Source organism: Arvicanthis niloticus, chromosome 5 (genome assembly GCF_011762505.2).
Source record: "Arvicanthis niloticus isolate mArvNil1 chromosome 5, mArvNil1.pat.X, whole genome shotgun sequence".
NCBI classification, from domain to species: Eukaryota; Metazoa; Chordata; class Mammalia; order Rodentia; family Muridae; genus Arvicanthis; species Arvicanthis niloticus.
The window spans coordinates 15,128,589-15,150,496 of record NC_047662.1 but is presented as its reverse complement, the minus strand read 5'-3'; the positions used below and the strand labels follow the sequence as shown (position 1 = coordinate 15,150,496).

At 48.7% G+C, this 21,908-nt stretch overlaps 1 protein-coding gene across 1 annotated transcript in view; it reads right to left on the bottom strand.

Annotated features, from left to right (window-relative positions):
* Positions 1–11,138: 11,138 nt before the first annotated feature.
* Positions 11,139–21,908, bottom strand: part of Pax7 (paired box 7) — a 98,997-nt gene continuing 88,227 nt past the window's right edge. The window contains exon 9 of the mRNA XM_034503145.2: positions 11,139–14,878. Coding sequence (XP_034359036.1) covers positions 14,763–14,878 — 116 coding nt within the window. The 3' untranslated portion in view covers positions 11,139–14,762. The remainder of the gene's footprint in view (positions 14,879–21,908) is intronic.

Below are 21,908 nucleotides of genomic sequence, written 5' to 3'. Positions count from 1 at the left end.
GGAAAACATTTAATTGGGGCTGGCTTACAGTTTCAGAGGTTCAGTCCATTATCATCATGTGAGAAGCATGGCAGCCTGCAGGCAGACATGGTGCTGGAGAAGGAGCTGAGAGTTCTACATCTTGATCTGCAGGTAGCAGAAGGAGACTGTGTGCCACACTGGGCATAGCTTGAGCATATGTGTGACCTCAAAGTCCGACTCCACAGTGACGCACTTCCTCCAACAAGGCCACACCTCCTAATAGTGCCACTCCATATGGGCCAAGCGTTCAAACACACGAGTCTATGGGGGCTAAACTTATTCAAACCGCCACAGTTATCTACTTTGGACTTTAGCTCCCACCTGTTAAATGGGTCTTTTCTAGGAAAAGTAACCAAAAATATTCTAGTGTTACCATCAGGTTTTTGGTGATGGTGGTGATGGTGGTAGTGATGGTGTCTGAGTTACTGTTCTGTTGCTGGGAAGAGACACCATGACCAAAGCTATTATAAAAGAAAGCATTTAATTGGGTCACTTGGTTACAGTTAGAGAGGGTTAGTCTGTTATCATCATGGTAGGAAGCATGGCAGCATGCAGGCAGACATGGTTCTGGAGCAGTGGCTGAAAGCTTACATCCTGATGTGCAGGCAGGAAGCAGAGGGGGTAGGGAGAGACACTGGGCCTGGCATGGGCTTTTGAAACCTCAAAGCCCCACCCCAGTGACACACCCCTTCCAAGGCCACACCTCCTAATCCTTCCTGAACAGTTCCATCAGTTGGGGGCCCAAACATCCAAATATATGAGCCTATCAGGGCCATTCTTATTCAAACCACCACAGATGGTGATGGTGGTGGTGGTAGCTATGGTGATGACGATGGTGATGGTGGTGGTGGTGGTGATGATGGTGGTGATGATGGTGATGGTGGTGATGGTGATGATGGTGATGGTGGTGATGGTGGTGATGGTGATGATGGTGGTGATGATGATGATGATGGTGGTGGTGATGGTGATGATGGTGGTGGTGATGGTGATGATGGTGGTGATGATGATGATGATGGCGGTGGTGATGGTGATGATGGTGGTGGTGATGATGATGATGGTGGTGGTGGTGATGATGATGGTGATGCTCTCTGAGCTCCATCTCAGAGGTTCTGAACAAGTGAAGCAAGACAGCGCTTAGACAGGGCCATGTCTCAACTTCTTCTTCTTTTTTTTTTTTTTTTTTTTTTTTTTTTTTTTTGGTTTTTCGAGACAGGGTTTCTCTGTGTAGCCCTGGCTGTCCTGGACCTCACTCTGTAGACCAGGCTGGCCTCAAACTCAGAAATCCACCTGCCTCTGCCTCCCAAGTGCTGGGATTAAAGGCGTGAGCCACCACCGCCCGGCCATGTCCCAACTTCTTACTCTGCTCTGATCCTAACAGCAGGAGCCTGGTCTAGCACCATTAGGTGCAATATACTTGAAGCAGAGTCCTGTGTAGAAGACATTATGAACAGGGCATCTGGTGACCCTGTCTAGTGACCTCTCAACTCCCTCTTGCTCTGGGAAGTGCCAACATTCTATGTCATAGTAAAACTGAGGTCCCTGGGCTCAGTAGAGGTGACTCTGTCCTGCTTCTCAGTCTCTTTTGTTCCACGTGAGGATGCTGGCCTGGGAGCTTCCAGAACTTCCCATGGTTGGTCATGAAGCTAGGCTAAGCATAGAGAAAGTGTTGGTTCCTCAGCTATCAGAGCTGGAGGCTTGGAACTGGTTTTGCTCACTCCACCCAGGCAGGAGAGTCCAGTCTGTGAGGAGATGATTCTAGCTAATTCTAACTGGTATGTATCACGGAGAGGGAGTCATTTGTAGATGAAAGCTTCTGGCGGTCCTCAAGCATAGTAGGAGCTGTGACAGTGTTTACCCACAGCTGAGGGCTCCTGTGTCTTGGATTCTTTACTTGGGGGCATTTCTCCAAAGGGCTACTAAGTTCCTGGCATACTGAACTATTACTGAATTAGTATCTGTGGGATGACCCTCATGGTGTCCTGTGATGCAGGTCCTCTCTACTGGAGCCATTTCCCTACCCGTGACTCTGCAGGTCCTTTACGGTTCCTCTTTTGCTTTAAAGTTTAAATGACCCAGACCTTAGAACAAACTTCTCAAGCAAACTTGAAATACCAGCTAAGTGTCTCATGTCTTCTCCTCTCTTCTTGCAGGCTCCATGTGACAATCACTCTTTTTCTAACACAAACCGGATTGCACTCACCTGTGAAGACCCTTGGGACTGCCCCACGTTCTTAGGATAAAATCCATGGTCCCTCCCCTGTCACCCTCTAGTCTTTCACCACAAATGAGAGGCGATGGATGAAGGGAGGGTGTGAATGTGCAGGAAATGGTCTAATCTCAGAGTTAGGAGACCTGTCTCCGTCCCTGGCTACTCTGAGGCCCTGGGTGAGCTCTTGTGCTGTTGAACTGTCTGCTGGATGACCCTCATGGTGTCCTCTGATGTAAATCATGGCACACACTTTTTACTGAGCAGAGGTTGTTGGTGGAATGAGTTCCAGGCCAGGACTACCAAGTGGCCAATGTGACAGCCAGGGCAGAACAGTGGCCCTACCTATCTCCAAAGTCACTCTTCTTGCTGCTCCCATTCCCAATCCCAGATTTTTTTCCTTGTCCCCAGGTTGGGCCACTGCTACAACCACTTGCTGGGACACACCACATCTGATGCCAGGTCTCCATCTGTCAACTTGGGCCCTCCTTCTGCAAACCCCCCTCTCATCCTTATGCCCAGGCTGGGCTGCCCAGACTGTAAGAGGACACGGTGGCAGACAGAGAGTACCTGTCTGAAAATGAGTATCCAGACACACTTATCTGTCTCTAGAAAGAACCTGATCAACTCCTGTCAAGTAGAGAAATTCTATCACGTTGTTGGTCTTGACAACATGTCTTGACAGAGACATGGCTGACAAGCTTACAGGCACGGCTTCTGCATGTGATGGCACCATCTCCTTCCTAGCCTTCCTCAAAACACACTCTCAGCCTTGGTGCTCACATCTTGTGTTGAGCCATCCTGAATTTGTAAGCTACTCACCAGCATCCCTGGCTTCTACTTACTTTTATTTTATTTATTTATTTATTTATTTATTTATGTAGGCAAACTATCAATTCTAGGTAAAAAGTTCCATCCTCACATTACATTATACAAATGTAATTTTCCTTACACTCATTCTAAAAAGTAATTTTAAGAGGTAACAAATGAAACCGAGCAAAGCCCAATGAGATCCATGGATAAAATGTTAATTAAGAAACCTATTAATAATAATAAATTATATTTAAAAAATCATGGTCTGGTGAGATGGCTCATGATTGAAAGAACTTGCCATGTAAACTTAGAGACCCAAATTCAATCCCCAGAACAGCCATGTAAACCTGGAGACCCAAGTTCAATCCCCAGAACCCACATAAAGGTGGAGGGAGAGAATAGCATCCACAAAGTTGTCTTCTGACCTCCAGGTGTGGGCTGTGGTGTACATGTCCCCAAAATAATAGTAAAAAAAATTTAGAAATATTTTAAAGACTAAAATAAAGCAATAAATATGTTGATTTTTAGTATATTTAATATTCTAAAATATATTGAAATAATTCGAGGGCTAGGGCTGTAGCTTAGTGGCTCTTGCCTAGCATGCATGAGGCCATGCATTAGATCACTAACAACTAAAGAAATAAACAAAAGCCCCATAAAACTCACAAAACATAAAAAAAAAACCCAAACAAGGAAACAATGAAACAAACAAGAGTAAGTTACAAACAGAAAGTGACATAGTTATAGACCTAAATCCAAACCTGTTAGTTATTATATTAAATGTAAAAGGCCTAAACAGACCTTAAAGGGCAGAGATTGCCAGACCCTGACAAAACTGCTATAAGGAACTTGTGGAGTAGCTATTAAATTAAATTCTAGAAAGTTTCCTGGAGTGTATTGTCCAACTCTTTGTCATATAACATTGATCCAGCTTTTTAAAAGTTTATTTATTTTTATTTTATGTGTGTGAATGTTTGCTAGCATGTAAGCATGTACACCATGTGCATGAAGTGCTCACAGAGGCCAGAAGGGGGCATCAGATCCTCTGGAACTGGAGTTGTGAGCAGTTTTGTGTGCTGGGACTGAACCTTGGTCCTCTGGATCAGCTGCCAGTGCTCTTAAACACTGAGCCATCTCTCCAGCCCCACTAGCCCCGTTTTTACAAATTTGTGTTCTGTGTGACTTTCTTGATGGTTTTTCTTTCTATCTCTGATGATTCCTAAATAGCCCTCAAAACAAGGGAAGCCCTTAAGGAACGTGTCTGGGTTTGTTCTCTCTCTTTCTCATCCTCTTCCTGGAGTCCTTTATAACAAGAAACCTTCCCAAAATGTCTTTACAGTTTATTTTTGAGTTGTCATTTAGCATTACCCAGTAGCCTTTTTTGGAAGACACTGGAGAAATTACTTATAAAATTTCCTTAGTACGTCTCTTCTTGTGGTTATCAATGTTTGTGTAGCTCATTGGGTTTCTGAGTTTCTGATTTTCCCACTGGCTGCTAGGAAGCTCCTGGCTCATCTGTAGAAAGTCAGTGTGAATCATGCAGTCAAAGGTCATGTGATCAGTATGTTTGACAGACAATGAAATTCTGTGACTCTGTTGAATCCTCCCTGTAGGAGGAGCTAAGGTGGGAGGAGTAAGGAGAGGAAGAGGAGGAGTAAAGAGAGGAAGAGGAGAAGGAAGAGGAGGAGCTAGGAGAGAGAAGAGATAGGGGGACAATGGAGACTGATGTTCGCTTGTCTGTAGCAGTCAAAGGTAGTTAGTATATCTAGGTTGGGTATTGGGTTACACCTGTTTGTATGGGCATTTTGTTATTGATCATTACTAAATATATAAGCCTTTGGATAATCTAAGCATTAGAGTCTCATTTGTACCAAGCCTGTGTGGTTGGTGGGATGGTCTGGACAATGCCCAGCCTTGTAGAGACAGCGTGGACGATGGGCAGAGCCATCTCCCACGCTGGTGTCTTGTGGGTGGCAGGGCTGGTGTTTCTGGCTGGCTGTTTCTAGCTGTGGCACGCTTGTAGCCTCTGGCCACGCAACATTGCGGCTGAGCTAGGCAGAGCAGCCACAGCTTAGATAGTCGGATTGACCAGTGGCCTTTTTAAAAATAATTACTACAATACCTCCCGATCACCTTGGAGGTTGATGCCTCATTAAGCATGCCATAAGGAGAGAAATCAAGTCCTCAGAAAATTGTACACCTTGAATGAGATTAGTCAGTAACAGCTCCTAGGTTGGGATGTAGGCTGACTTCAGAGTAGCTCTCCACAAACTATAGACAAATAGTGTTTAAGAGGTGTCTGGCACAGAAAAGCACTGGTCTTCATGGTGCAGGTAGCTCTGATATTGGACCTCAACCTAGATTCCCCTTCCCCCTAAATAAAGGGTCTAAAGAATAAAGAGGGTGTGGCCCAGCGCAAAGTCTCAGGGAAGCCAGTCTTCTACACTGAGCCTTACCTAAGCCCTGTTCCTGAGATATTCCTGGTTACCCATTCATGTCCCATGCTGGTGACCCAATAACTCATCCTGACTCAGATGCTCTGACTTTTGGTCCTTATCCCTCTGTGGTTCCATTGTCCTCTCTTGGAGGCCTAGATGTCTGCCATGAGTCAGTTTGTCAGGAGAAAGTGGAACCAAGGGCTTCAACGCCCTGGAAATAACTGTTGATGATCAACTCTGCCGATGGGAGTGGAGGAGGTCAGCTCAGACCTGCTACAGTCTTCTGTATTTCCTGAACAATGTGTATTAGTTCTTTACTCCTCTTAAAATAAAGACAAATATAATCAGACCTGAAGCTTCTGGCTGTCCCCCTATCTAGCTATGGTAGTTTCCACGGTGACACAGGTCAGGTGCTCAGACAACACTCTCTGAACGTCTCATAGGGTCCGAGCCCAGCAGAGCTGGGCCCCTGGCTGAAAAGCTGGACAGGGATGGTTAAGCATGGCACAGGCTATGGTCTCATAGGAAGGTTCCATAGGGAGGAACCAGGTTTGCAAACTCACTTGGGGTTCAGAAGCATTCTGTTCTTGTCACCATAGGAGGGAGGTCACACGTCTTTACTATTGCACAAGGTGCCTCGGTTTATAGAGACAGACATTTCTATCCATGTGGCCTCTCACTAGTATTTCTTTATAGCTGGCTGGGGACCCTTTCCAGCTCATCATGATGGAGACTTACAGGATCTTGAGAGTGACCTTCATTGTGTGTGTTCATGTGTGTGCATGCTCTTGAATCGGAGTGCACATACATGTGCAGATGAGCATGCGTGTGGAGGGCAGCGGACACTGGTGGGTGTCATACTTCAGGCCCTGCCCTTTTCAGACTGTGTCTCTCTAGGACCTGGGGCTCGCCAAATGTGTGTTAATCACTTTTCTGTTGCTGTGCTAAAATACCCAGCAAGAAGCAAGTTAGAGAAGAGAGGCTTCGTTTTCGAGGACAATCCCAGATTCCCTTTGAACTGCGAGCCAAAGCCAACCCTTCCGTTGTTGTTGTTGTTATTATTATTATTATTATTGTGGGGAGGGCATATATGTGCCATGTGAAGCCTCTCCTTCCATTGCGGATTTTGGGGATTGAACCCAGGTCATCAGGTATGAACAGCAAGCACCTGTACCTGCTGAGCCATCCCACTACCCCCAACCCTTCCTTAAGTTGCTTTTTTTGTTAGGTATTGGGTCAGAGTGACCAGAGAAGCAACTAGAAGAGCATCTATATCTTTGGAGTGCTGGGGCTTGAACCCACAGCTTGGCACATGCTAGGCAAACACTGTTATTGGTTATGGTCAACTCACTCACTCTGGCAAGCCCATCTTGCTGCATAGCCCACCTCAAAATGTTGTGTAGCGGGGACTGATTACCAGATGCTGAGCAGATGTAGCCCGTACCTGTGGGCTTTCCAGCCTTCAGAAACATGAGCAAATCAATGTCCAATTTTGAATTATTTTTTTCATTTTTTTATTATTGCGCAGGTAAATGGTAGCTAGAGGACAGCTTCGTGGAGCCGGTTCATGCCTTCCTGGACTCGGGGATCCAACTCAGGTCTCCAAGAGTGACCAGCGATAGCCTTTATTTGCTCTGCCATCACGGTAACCATGCCCTCCCTTTATAAGTTCACTATCTTGAATGTTTTGTTATAGCAACAGGATTAGGACTTAGTGGTCCTACTGGGTGTAATCGGCAACAAGGGACATCCCCTCTCATTGCGAGCTGTTGGTGTTCAAATCCAGCAAACCATGAGGCTCGCTATTGTTCTGTTGCCCATAGTTCTGGTCCAGAGGGATAGACTCCATTTCTGTTTGAAGGATGAGACAGTCAGGGGAACATGACTTGCCTATGGTCACGCAAAAGGGTCCTGGACCCAAGGGAGAGAGGCCTGATAGGAGAAAACATATTTAAACTATTTGAGGGGAAGCAGCAGAGGTGGCTGGGGATTTGAACCCACTCCCCGAAGCCTCCAGGAAATTAGCCCCATTCCTACCAGTAGCTGTCCACATGGCTGGGGTTATCAAAGTGAATCTCTGCTCAGAGTAGGCCATGCAGCCTGAGAAGTGGAGAGATAGGCGTGGCAGAAGCTCTTAGGAAGATTTGGGATTGGCTTAGGGTCTGGTATCTCTCCCACTTCAGAGGTGTGCTATGTGTGATATCTAAGCAACCTCTTGTCCGCTGTCACTCAGTTTCATCCAAGGGAAGTCTTGGGAATGGGTCCACTACGACGTGAGTGTGGGCGGGCCATGTATTGTGCAGAAAATATTATGTATTATGAAAAGCTGATACAAATGTCTGTCCAACGTCTACCTTTTCTTTTTCTTTGTCTGCAGAAATCTGACTTTACACCAGGTGGTAGTGTGTCCCCTTGAAGAACATTCAGTTTTCCATGGGACATAGACAAAGATTGTCAGAAAAAGGATTATTATTAACAACACGTCCTAGGAGAGGGTCGGGGGCTCTCTGGGTCCCTGAGGGCAAAGTCTATGTCTTGGTATCTTATCCTTTGGTTCCTTTTTCCAGCCCTAAGACAGACAACTCTGAGCTGTACCAGAATGCTGTGGGCTGTCTTCAAGGCCAATCTTCAGTTCAGAGGATCTCCATGGTAACCTGGAAGGCCCTTAGAAGTTGTATAACTTGCCTTCTAAAACATGGTGATCCAGTCTGGGGAGCGAGAAATAAAAATGGCCTCAGGTCCCGCAGCTGGTCTGATGCTGAGCTGAGGGTAGAACTTGGGGAGGTCTTGGGGTCCCAAAAAATCTTCTTAACTGATAGTTGAGTGTGCTGATTGGCTGTGGTTGAGAACACCAGTTATAACATCAAGAGTGGGTATGGGTTTCAGCACACACAGAGACTCCGTGGAGAAGGAAGAGAAGCTGCCAACTGGTCTCAGGTCCAGAGCATGCTCAGCCTCCTTCCAGATCCTGCTCTGGAGAGTTTGACCTTGGTCAGACAGTCCAGGTCAACAGGAGTGACTGACCAGTGCCCCTCCCCCATTTCTAACTTCCATACAGTCCCTTCCTATTCAGAACTTCCTCCAAGGAAACCGGCACCTTGGGGTGGCATGAACTGCCTGGTCATTAGACCACAGAGAACACATGGAATGGATGCTGCCTGTCCCTGTCCAGGTCCCCTATAGCAGGCCAGTGGACCTGTCCCCAAACCAAAGGGCAAGCTGCTGCTAAGGACTTGTAGTGGTTTGAAAGAAAATGACCCCCATAGGCTCGTTGGGAGTGGCACCATTAGGAGGTGTGATCTTGTTGGAGTAGGTGTGGCCATGTTGGAGGAAGTGTGTCACTGGGGTGGGAAGCTCAAGGTAGGTCTAGTATGACAATTCCTTCTTGCTGCCTGTGGATCTGGGGTAGAACTCTCAGCTCCTTCTCCAACACCATGTCTGTCCTGATGATAATGGACTAAGCTTCTGAAAGTGTAAGCCAGCCCCAATTAAATGTTTCCTTTATAAGAGATGCTATGGTCATGGTGTCTCTTCACAGCAATGAAACCCTAACTAAGACAGGGCTCAGAGCTGTATCCATGATACACAAGGGTCACTTCAGTTAGAGACGCTAGGCAGATAAGTTCTCTATTCCTCCTCCTCTAGCCAGTGACTGATAGGGCACAAAAAGCCAGCCTGGGGTTCAAGAGGACTGACTTTGTGCTGTGATGCACACTCAACACTCCTGATCAAAACTGTTTGAGACTGGTCCCTGGGGGTACATCCTCCCTCTTTGCTGAACCTCACCTGGGCTCTATTGTGATCCCTTGTGCTGGGCTGGAACTTCTGCGCACCCCTGCACAAGCTTGGAAGCCCATCCACCCTCTTCCTCCCAACCCCACATGCTCGGAGGGAGAGAACTCTGGCCTAACTCGGCATCATCCTTGTCTCCACATTTCTGACAACCCATCCAAGAGCTTAGTGTTTGACTATATATGGCCACAGTCCCAGCTCCTATCATGACATCCTCACTCCTTACCTAAGCTCTATGAAACCCTCTTGCTTTAACCTGCACGTGCAACTCCGTTGACCTCTTCCTGTGAGATCAGTGAGCCAGCCCGAGAGCTGCCTCCTAATAAACCTGCCTACATCGTCTTCAAATCTGTGTCACTGGGGAGGGGGGAGGAAAAGCTTATTATTTATATCCTTTAACTCACCTACTACACCTGGTGCTGCTCTTAGGGAATCAGGCGTTTCTGAGTTCCATCTTAGGCAGAGTGAGAGCCACCAAAGGTTCTCAGCTCAGTGCTTGCTCAGAGGCTCCCCCACTCTTTGCCTCTGAACCCAGAAAGATGGTCAGTAGCTACCTCTGTGGATCTGTACCAATCAGCATTGATACTTATTAATACCAAAGAGGCACACACCGCATACCAATAGCTGCTTGGTATTGGAGGTGGGGGATGTTGGAGTCATACGCAATGGGGGTGTGTACTCTACTCCTGGTACCAAAGGAGATATGATTGTGTGTCAGGTTGACAAGGAGTTAACTTGTGATGGATATTCTTGGTTGTCAACTATATCTGGAATTAACTAAAACCCAACTGACTCTCAAGGGAGTCTTCTTGATTGGTTTACTTGAAGTGGGAAGACCCATCCCAGGTCTGGATCCTTTCTGGTAGGAAGATCCACCTTTGCTCTGGACCACAGCTCTGGTGGACATGGAAGCAGGAAGCTTGCTCTTTGCCTGCTTGCTCTCACTCTTGAGGACAAGTACATTCCTTCACTGGCATTAGAGTCTACTTCTTCATGATTCTAGCATCCGCTGAAGCCCAGCTGAGACATCCAGCTTCGTGGATGGAAAAAAATTCTTGGACTTTCCACTGGGAGACAGCCAGTGGAATTGTTGGAATAGTGGGACCACAAACTGTAAGCCAGTCTAATATGTCCTATGTATCAATCTCTATCTTATCTTTTCTATCTATCATCTATCTATCTATCTGCACCTATCATCTATCTGTACTTATCATCTATCTATCTATCTATCTATCTATCTATCTATCTATCTATCTATCTAATCATGATAGTTTGTATGTGCTCAGCCCAGAGAGTGACACTATTAGAAGATGTGATCCTGTTGGAGTAAATGTGGCCTTGTTGGGTGGGTGTAGCCTTGTTGGAGTAGGTGTGTCACTGTGGGGGTGGGCTTTAAGACCCTCATCCTAGCTGCCTGGAAGCCAGTATTCTGCTAGCAGCCTTCAGATGAAGATGTAGAACTCTCAGCTCCTCCTGCACCATGCCTGCCTGGATGCTGCCATGTTCCCTCCTTGATGATAATGGACTGAACCTCTGAACCTGTAAGGCAGCCCCAATTAAATGTTGTCCTTATAAGAGTTGCCTTGGTCATGGTGTCTGCTCACAGCAGTAAAACACCAACTAAGACTTCTATCTAGCTATCTATCCATCCATCTTATCTATTCTTTATCCATTCTATTCTATTCTATTCTATTGGTTTTGTCTAGAGAATTCTGACCAATACATGGTATACTAGAACCATTCCCACACCAACTCACAGTGTGGTTCCCAGACACCTTGGTCCCCAGCCACAGGATGGCAGTCAATTGAGGATGCAGAACCTTCATGATGCTTTTAATTTCTTTTAATGTATAACAGTTATGCCTGAGTTACAGAGGCAGCGCTTACAAGCAGCAGGTAGTTAAAGCAAATACCAGTTTGTCTTTCTAGTCTACTACTCCATATAGCTGAATAAATTATGGTGCGCTTATATTTAGACACCCGCCCACACACGCACAACCCACTCACACCCTCATGCACACATACTCACTTCGCTTCGAGGAGAAATGGCTGAGCCAGACACTGAAGCAACAATGTTGCAGTCACTAGGAAGCAGGAATGTTTGCCAGCACAGGGTGGTATTTTCCCAGCAGGGGGCTGCCCATGTCAGCGTAGACAAGAGGGCACATTAAATGCACAGGTATCTTGAAGCATTTCAACATGGCAGCCCAGGTACCCCCCATTTGTTGTTGGCTTGGTGCTTCTGTAGAAAGTGAGGATGCTTATTCACCCTAGAGAAGCATCTTGCAGGCAGAGACATTTCCAAGAAGCCTCATAGAAGACTGACAGTCTTCTTAGTTGGCAACTGTGGAGTCCCTCAGCAAGGCTTAGTTCCATGTCTTAGAACGTTCTACCATTTCCATGCAAAACAATACCAGACTCTGGTGGAGCATGCTCTGTCCTGGGCCACAGCTATCAATCATCTGGCTGCGAAAACAAGCCACTCTCCTGTCTCCCCAGCCAGTGTCTCCTCCCTTGACTCTTCTCTCCTACCCTCTTGCTTCCCAGTTTCTGTTTCCTGTGCTCATTCCTGGTCCCTTCAATGAAGGGCAAAGTTAAACTGAGTATCAAGTAACAGAGCAGAAGCTTGGCTCCTAAAGCCATCTCTTTCATTTTCATAGCAAGACAGAGATACCAAATGGGAGCAGGGGAATGACAAAGGGGGAAAAAAAAGGAAGGAACCCCAGAAAGTCTGGAATACATAATCCAAACACTCCATGAGACCCCTACAGATGGTCCCTGTCACTAGCACGATACACACTGTGGGGGTTTCTTTCCATTTTTTTTGTTTTTGTTTTGTTTTTAAGTATATAGATTTTTATATAAAAAGCCAACGGTCTATAAACAAACAGCACGACATCACATTTTTAACTACCATACAATGAGTTCAGAGGGGCCTCCACAGAAGAACCAGTAGCTACTTGAGGTGACATGGAGGACACCCCTCTTATCTTGCTATTGACTCTATTTACAGGGATTGGGGTGGGGGGGGCTATTTCTGGCCCAGCCTGGCCACTGGAAACTGGCCTTCTTCTAGGCTGCGCTCAACCCCAGAGGGATGGTGGAGAGACCTGGTGCCTCTCATCTAACTGACGTCACCTCGCTGGTGAAGTTGCAAGCTGCCCAAACAAGGCTGAGTTTTACAGATCAAGGCAGACAGATTCACAAAAGCATGAGATGGTGAGGAAAAGCTGTTGGGGTCAAGGATCTCCCCAGAACACAAGTCCCATTTTATACCAAGATGGCAGCTTGAGGGAGCGTTCAGAGGCGTGGCATGGAATGAGAAGTCATTTCATTTTCTCCCAAGCAGGTCTCTGGTTGTGGTTACCCTCGTGGGCAGATCATTGTGACTGGTCCAAGCATTGGAATGTTGCTCCTGGGGCTGGGACTGGGCCCTGCTTGAGGTCTCTGCTCCTAAAGTATAGTTGGTGAACAGAGACTCAGGTGCACCCAGAGCCAGGCATCCAGGGGGCAAGGAATGTGGAGGAAGATGCATTTGGTCTTCGAAAGGGGTGCAGCTGTGAGAAGTTCGAAAGGAGAATCTGGGTTCCCGGGGGGGGGGGGGCAACGTGGCTTTCCTCCTGTCCAGACCTCGAAGAGCCCAAAAGTTTCCTCCGTTGAAACTGGACAGCGCTGAGGAGCTCCGTCTGTCTGGTGCTTGATGCTACCAGAGAGTCAGATTGCCCTCAGGTATTAACAGGCTTCTCTAAACCACAGACACAAGCCATCCTAGTCATGGCCTGGGACAGACTCCAGATGACGGGTCTAGAGACGAAAAATAGGTGTACATTGGTCACGTGTTCATGTAGACAACTGTCCCAGTGTCTTGCCAGTTCAGGTCCCTAGGCAAAAGTAAGTCAGGTGGCCTTTTGAGCCCATAGCCCCTCTCTCTAGGAATGTCTTGCTGACTGAGGGCAGGAGGCATGGACTGGGCCAGCAGGTGGTCTCGTGTGGACAGGTGGCAACAATCAGGCCCAGGGTTTCTGGATTTGGTGCTGTGGGATACCAGCACTGGATGAGGGTGGTCCAGGTGTAGGCTATAGCGATGGAGAGGGTAAAAATGAATGTAAATTTGATAAATAGAGCATGATAGAGAGCTCCACAGAGGAGAGAATTGGGGGGGCCTCAGCAGTCCATCCCCCCCCCAAAGACTCAGCTCTAAGAGGGTGGGGCTGCAAGGAAGACTCTGGAGTGCTTAGGGAAGGCTCCTTGTCCTCTTTGCAGAGACTTTTAGCATTTTCCTCTGTTCCCGGGGTGTGGGAGGGATGAGATGGGGTGGCTTAGAAACAGTGCCCAAGGCACACTGTGCTTCATGAGGCAACAGAAGCCTCCTGACTGGGCAGCCATCACTGAAAAATGGTCTTCTGAAAAGGACAGAAACATGGCCTTCCGCCGAGATGCCAAGGGGACTGGAGCATCTTCTCTGGGGTGGACCAGCAATTCTGCCTGGTCTGAGAACGCTCTTGGCATCAAGAGCCTCACATGCTGGAAGATGGAGACCCCTTTTCAGAGGGTCAGCATGCATGAGGCGGGTTCCCAGCTTCCAGCAAGATGGTGTGCAGAACTCCAGGGCTGTGGACTTGGAAGCTCGGTGCACTCAGACCGTCTGAGCCTGACCCGTGCCTCCTGTCACCTCAAGACCTTCTCTTCTCCTACCAGTTAAGGAGAATGACAGGTTCTGTGGGCTGCCCAGGTCTGATAGAGTGGGCAAGCTCCTGATACAGACTGCAGCCTAGGAGTCCTGCACCTCCTGATGCTGGACCTGGGACCAGGCATTCTGAGATAGCCCATGGCCAACAAGCCTCTGCCTCTGTGTCCCCTACTCCCTGCTAGAATCTCTTCCTGGTCTCCCGATGCTCAGCAGGATGTGTAAGAACAGTCCCAGCGTCCTCTGGATTCCTAGGTAAAGCTGAGATGCTGCCTGCTTTCTCCCCTTGGGACACCCTGGGGACTCATCTCAGTGTCCAGTGAAAGAGGCTGCAGTCTTGATGCCAAGCAAGAGAGGGCTCCCAGCTCTGTGACTGAGGACACCGTGAGCTCCACCTGCACCTGTGCAGGGCACCCAGGACTCAGAGGTCAAGGACTCCAGGGCCTTGTCTTTGGCACCGTTTTCTTCTGGATAACTAGGTGCTTGGTTCAGATTGAGCCTCAGTCTTTGCACTGAGACAGGACCAAGGCCATGACACTAGAAGGCGGGTATGAGCTGGAGGCCACTGCAAGATGGCTAGGAACCTCTCTGGAGAAAGAGGGGGAGGCAGGAGGCCACTCTGGATCACTAACCATGGGCGAATGGCACATTGTTGTTCATCCCCAGAGGGCTGCCTGAAGGAAGGGAAAGGGTTACTTCCCTGGCCTCCTGTCACTCCAAGGGGATGAGGGGACTGAGATAGGGAGACTCGGGCTTGGAAAGGGCTAGGCTGGGCCACTGGATGGGGCAAGTCACCCCAGGGACCCTAGTAGGCTTGTCCCGTTTCCACAGGAAGAAGTCCCAGCACGGCGGAGTGTTCCCCAAGCTTCATACGGCGCTGTGTGGACAGGCTCACGTTTTTGGCCAGGTAATCAACAGCAGCTGGAAAGAGAGAGAGAAGCTTCTAGAAACTGAGGTTCTCTTTATGTATTCTTCCACTTCACCTTCATCCTTCTGTCCATCTGTCCATCCAACCATCTTCCGTTTACCCATTTATCCGTTTACCCATCCATCTTACCAATCTTCTATCCAGCCAGCCTCCTTTCCTTCCATTCTTGTGCCTATCCATATATCTATTCATCCATCTACCACTCCATACCTTCCTCCAACCATCTATCCTTCACTCCTCCCATCCACCCACCCATCCATATCCATCCACCCATCATCCATCCACCCATCCATCCATCATCCATCCACCCATCCACCCATCATCCATCATCCATCCACCCATCATCCATCATCCATCCACCCATCATCCATCATCCATCCATCCATCCATCCATCCATCCATCATCCATCCACCCATCATCCATCCACCCATCATCCATCATCCATCCATCCATCCATTTCCGTCTGATTACCCATCAAACCTAATGATTCGTCTATCCATTTCCCACCATCCGTTCTTCTTCACATTCATCCATACACATGGTCTTCCATCTATACACCTGACAATCTTCTTGTCTGTTCTTCCATCCACACTATTCAACTACCCAAACTTCTGTTCATTCATCCTTATGTTTATTTATCCATCCATTCATCCTTCTGGCCATCTATCCATCTGTCCCTCTTTCCTCTGCTGCTTAATTTTTATTGTCAACTTCACACAGCCTAGAATGACCTGAGAGGTGAACATCAGTTGAAGAATTGTCTAGATCAGGTTGGCTTGTGGGCATGTCTGTGGAAAACTGTCTTGACTGCCAGTTGGTTATTAAAAGATGCAGCCCACTGTGGGTGACACCATTCCCTAGGCAGGGAACCCTAAGCTGTATAATAATGAAGCCAGCCAAAGGTAAGTAGACAGCATGAATACATTGTTTCTGCTCCTCAGTGTGGGTGTGATGTGACCAATTCAAGTTCTTGACCTGACTTCCTGTTATCATGAGCTGTAACATGTCATTGTAAGTAAAATGAACCCCTTCCTTCCCTAAGTTACTTTTGGTCAGGGTATTTGACACAGTAACAAAAATAAAATGAAAACACCCTCCATCCTTCTTCCACCCCTCTTTCCCTCACCAATCTCCTTTGCAGCTTCTCAGCAAATATTTACTCAATGTTTACTATTTGTCAGCTCTTTTGCTGCCTCTGCAGGGAAGGACACCCACACATCCCAGTTTTCTTAGAGAATTACGCTTCCCTCCCTCAATCCATTTGCATATCCTGGCCAGTGAACAGAGCTGAGTGAGTCCAGGTAACACTGAGGACGAAGGTCTCTGCCTTTGCTGGACCCTGCATGCAGGCATGCGTGAGGCACAGCAGGGTCCTTGCACAAGAGCCAAAGTGGCTTTTGCAAGTGAGCCAAGAAGGCCTTCGGGAGAAGACACAAGAGCTGAGACCCACAGCCTGTCAGCTCCAGAGAAGACAGGTTAGCATTGGTGGGGATGTGTGTGGACGTGAGGTGTGTGTGTGTGTGTGTGTGTGTGTAGGAGAAATGAGTATCTTCACAAGGCTATGCTGAGCATAACATTAATGTTCATACATAACAATACCTATTCATGCCTATTAGGATGTGTGTATGCGTGCACGCACACACACACACAAAAATGTACACACATATACCAGCAAGCATACACACATACCTGTGTGAGCCCTTTGCCCTTGTAAACAGATGCACAAGTGGGAACACCCATGCATGCATAGTCCTGCAAACAAGAGCTCACCTGAGGAAGACACAGGTGTGTCATGTGCAGCTACAATTGCCGGCCTGTAAAGCACTTGAATCTGTCCTAATTGAAGCTCTAGCAGAAATCTTTCCTGACAAAGGCACAGAACAGGCAATGTGGCCAAGGCCTCTCAGGGTGCGGGATGTTACCTTTAGGTCTTGTGACTGTAGCCAGTGCACCCCCACAGGATCCTCATGCACAGAGAGGTCGGAGGGGAAGACAGAAAGCTATGCATGAAGAGTCTCAAGGCTCCCTCTGTTACCTGCTCCCTGTAGACTGTCTCTGTGCTTCCCCAAGCTTGGCATCTTCTGCTTAAAGCAGGGCAGGCAGAGGTAGAGCCAGGAGGCAGGGGACACAGCTTGAGGGCTAGGTCAAGGAGACCAGAAGGACAGTCTCAATAGCTGTCCTGGATTTATTTATTTATTTATTTATTTATTATTTATTTTTTTGGTTTTTCGAGACAGGGTTTCTCTGTGTAGTACTGGCTGTCCTGGAACTTACTCTGTAGACCAGGCTGGCCTCGAACTTAGAAATCCGCCTGCCTCTGCCTCCCAAGTGCTGGGATTAAAGGCGTGCGCCACCACTGCCCGGTGCTGTCCTGGATTTAAACCCCATGCCTGCCACCCTTGAGTGTGACCTGAAGCACACTACTTCAGCCTCAGTTTCCTTGTTTATATCATGGGATAGAGTACAGGGAAAGTTAATAGAATCCATACACATAGTCTGACGGCAGAGTGTAGTGCTTGTGAGCTTAGGCCCAGAATAAATGTGACCTTTGGCGGTGGCATAGAGAAAGGTGTGGTCATTCCTGGGTACATTCCCAGCCATGTGGTTTTGAGCAAACCAACTTCCTTTATGTCCGCTTACCTACTTGAAAACTGGGGTCCAGATAATGTTTTTAAACATGCTGTCACAGAAGGCTCAGGACAAGCCTCTCAACTCCTAAAGGCTGTGCAAATGTCCTGGGGTGTCTTTGAATCTTGTGTGTGCCTCCCCAGCCAGGCTCACAGTGGGTAGGTGGAGGAAAGTTCTGTGCTGGGTTCCTGGGTTGGACAGTCTGTGACATCACTCAGTCTCAGGCTCCCAGGTAGCAGAGCAGAGGCAGCTGTGGCCAGCCTTGCCTGGCTGTGAGTAGGGAGTGGGGAGTTCCCAGCTCTAGCTGAAGCTCTGGCCACACTGTCATGTTTATGCTTTCAGACCCTGGCAGCCTGGGGACAGCTCCATAGCCTTGGGCCTCACCAGCAGCCCTTTGCCCATCATGCCCACATTGAGCCTTTTCCACTTCAGGCAAGGTTTACTAAGAGCTGTGGTTTACTTTGCCCCAGTCTACCCCATGCTGGGCCCTGACTGTACCACTGTGGTGGGCTAAGAGGTCCATCGCAGAGCCATGATAAGAGCAAAAGCAGAGCCCACACTTGGTCAGCACTTACTGTATACTAGAGGAATGTGAGTTCTGTGCCTTGGGCAGGAGGGTTTCTACTTGAGAAATGTGAAAACTGAGGTACAGAACAGTCGCCAGCCCAGAGTTACCCATGGACACCCAGGGGCATGGCGCCATTGACAAAGCTGTTCAAATGTGAAAAGCGGATCCCTAGAACCCATGCAGAAAAACCAGACACAGAGGTGTCTGCACCCCAGCACAGGGGAGACAGAGGCGTCTGGATCCCTGGGGCTCAATAGAGAACCTGCCTGGTGGTCTGCTTAGTAAGTTCCAGGCCAGTGAGAGATGCTGTGGATAGTGTCTAAAGATGAGCCCTAAGCCTGACCTCTGACCCCCACAGGCACAACTGCACACACACAAACACATACACACATGAACACATACACACACAAACACATACACACATGAACACATACACACACGAACACATACACAAATAAAGTGAAAACAGAATAAAGAATCGTTTCTCTGGCACCTCTAGCCACTCTGTGCCTCTTCCCTGGTTACCTTCCCCCAGCACTCAGTAGGAGCTTTCCCCCCTTGAGGTAGGCAAGGAAGCACCTAGAAGCCAAACTTTCCTGCTGAACCCCCGCCCCCCACAAATTCCAAAGCACCCAGTGGGCCAACTGTAGGGCTTGCTCACCTCTTCCTCGGGTACAGCCAAAAGTCTGGGCAAGAAGACAGGAAGGTGACATTTCTCATTAGGGACTCTGTCAACAGCCCTTGGTGTCCTTCTGTCCCTCTGTCTCCCTTCTCCTGCCTCACACCCCGCCTGGGCTCCGAACGTCTCCAATTACATTAATCAAGAGTTGGCAGGAGCTGGGCCAGCAATGCCAACGAGTAAACAGATCCCAGCCATCAGTCGCTCGTCAGAGCGCGGCCCCAGAGGAGGACCCTTCCAGACACAAATTCTTATTAGAGTTGTCAGATCTATTAAAATTCTCTTCACACTTCGGCGTTCTATCAGTCCCATCATTAGGACGGCCCTGGCCTCTGGGAACACCGGGGCCATATTAATCTACCATGTGCCCCATCCCTGCCCCCTGCCCCCACCCACTCCAGGGACAGTTAGAGATGGGCAGATGGATGGACATGGCCAGAGTCGGAAGATGCGAAGGTATCTCTGGGAAGGTGAGAGGCCCTAGGAGCCGGGGGCGGGGCCTGCTGCATAGGAGTTGGGTGACGTGTGTGTTTCAAACACACCTGAAATGGCTCTTGAAGACCAGGATGTAGGTGTGGCCACCCTGCCCATCAACTCTCTAGTAACTTCTCTAGGTGCCATTTCTGTAAAAGCCGGCGAGAAGAGCCACGCACACAGTTCTGTGTAGCAGTGGAGATGGAACTCCAAACTAACAATTATTTCTCCTCTCTACCTGCACACGCATTTAGCGAGTTACACCTTGATTCTGCACATGCTCAGTGGCACACACACACACACACACACACACATCTGCATACAGGAGAGTGTGTACCTATCAGTGCCAAGTGTCTTTCCAAGACTGGCTAACCTGTGCTTTGAGGTAAGGAAGCTGAATCACAATTGCTCTGCTGTGTGTCCTTGGAAACAGTACTCTACCTCTTTGAGCCTAACAAATTGAGGACCAGGGGGTATGAAAGCTCCGTGAACAAGGAGTACGTATTTCACACAGAACTGTGTGGGCTAAACTTGAACATGGGACAGGAGGCAGCAGGTGACAGGACCAACACAGAGGAGTCCAGGATGTGTGATTTTTCAAGCTTATTAGAGAACCTGGCCTTATGTGTGCTCAGGGATGATGGCTGGTGGTTAATGGAAATGTGACATGTCCTTTGGCGGCCCCAGAATGTCAACAGAAAAGAAGGCAGTGTGACCGGAAACTGCCGAGAGGATGTGTTTCATCCCCAGACCCATCCTGCAGGTGGGAAAGCTGAAGCTGACTGTGTGTCTTGTGCCATGGTGACACATGGTGGCTGAAATGCCTCAGTAAGTGGGTAGGGCTGGAGACAAGATTGCCCTAGAGGAGCCCTGAGCTCTCCCTGCAGTAACGGAGGAGGAGCGGAGAAAGGAGGGGAGGAGGGAGGAAGAAGAGGGAGGGCAACTGCCTCTCCTTTCTGGCCTCCTGGGCCCCTTCTCTTTTGATCCCCCTCCCCCACCACCCCCATGCTGACTTTGGGGTTAATTTTATTTCCGAATTGGGCAGGCGCCCTGGAGCAGGGCAGGGGCTCCAGGCTCCGGGTGTGACTAACGCCTGCCCGGGGCCGGCCACGCTGCCTCTGCTGCTCTCAAATGTTTTATCAAGAGCATGTGTGTCCTGTGTTGGACTGAGAACATGCGCTAGGTCAGGGGGTCAACCAGGGACCGCGTGGAAAGGACCCCATGCACACTAATGCATTCTGCTCACAGATGATCGTGTAGAGCCGTGCTTCCCACGCACACATTCACATGCGTGGTCCTGCACACTCATGGGCACACACACAACTGCATACACAGTCATGCCCAGGCACAGCGTATGAACACAGCCAGGCACGCATATCATGTTCATGCAATCACCCAAGCATGCCTAATCATAGACACCTTTAAGTACAAGCACATGCCAAAACAGACATGTGCACACAACCACACTTATCCGCACATTGGTCATACACATTCAAAACACACACACACACCAGCGCGCGCACACACACACACACACACACACACATATAGACACATCGGCCTATCAGAACCCACTTATGAAAATGTAAACATGTGTGCATATTTCCACCACATACTCTCACATCTATGTGTGTCCGTGTGTGCTCCTACAAAGCCATATACACATATGCAATGTGTACAAGGAACTGTGATTTGTATGTACACGTGTACAGTTACACATAAATGCACACACTTATGTCCAGCACACATTTACCGCCCCCCACCCCACACACACACACACACGCTCACACAAGTGCAGACAACTCACTTATCTGGAAAGATGTGGGCACTTTGCAGCTGCTATATCGCTTGCACACAGTGTGTGCACAGACACTTGGACTGTAAAAACCCCATGTTGCATACATGCATGCACGATTGCACACAGGCACATGGGAGGTAGAGGCCCACACAGCTGTCCCTCATTTAACCGTGGAGGCCAAGGCCATGAGGTTAGAGTGGGATGGGAACCTCAGGAAGCAGAGGTCAGTGTAGCAGAACCAGGCAGCAGCTGGAGAGGGTGCCCTCAGGCTGGAGGCCCCACTCTCTCCACACACTCTCCTGATTAGTTTGACACCAGCAGGTGAGGCCTTTGCTGGAAGGTGGCGGGAGGGCAGCCTTGTGACCTTTGGCTCTCCCGTTCTGTCTGGGCCTGCCCTGTTGCTGGCCCCATCAGCCGGCAGCCAGAGGTTGTGGCCAAGCCTGGCTTGCCCAGCTGTTGGTCTGAGAGTCTGCTGTTGCTATATCAAGCTAAGACACCAAGGGGACAATGGCTGGCGTGGGTATGTGGGACCCTGGAGACTTGAGAGGAGTGTCATACAGAGAATAGAGCTCTGGACACAGCCATCCCCCTGCATTGCCATGCACAGGGGAAAGAGGGGGAGCAGGCCCCCCCCCACTGTACTGCCCCCACTTCATGCCACATGCTGCTTGCTGTCCCACACTTGACCTGTGCCTAGCACCATGGGAAGCAGACTCTCAGATGCTTACCTAGTTTTATGTCATTCAAATAAATGTAAAAGCTGACCTTTAATTTATTTGGTTCATGTTGAAAAGCTTACAAGTCTGTTTAGAAAGGCTTGGATGTGCAGCACTGTGTCCCAATGGTACCTCCCTGAGTTCTAAGTACTGATGAAG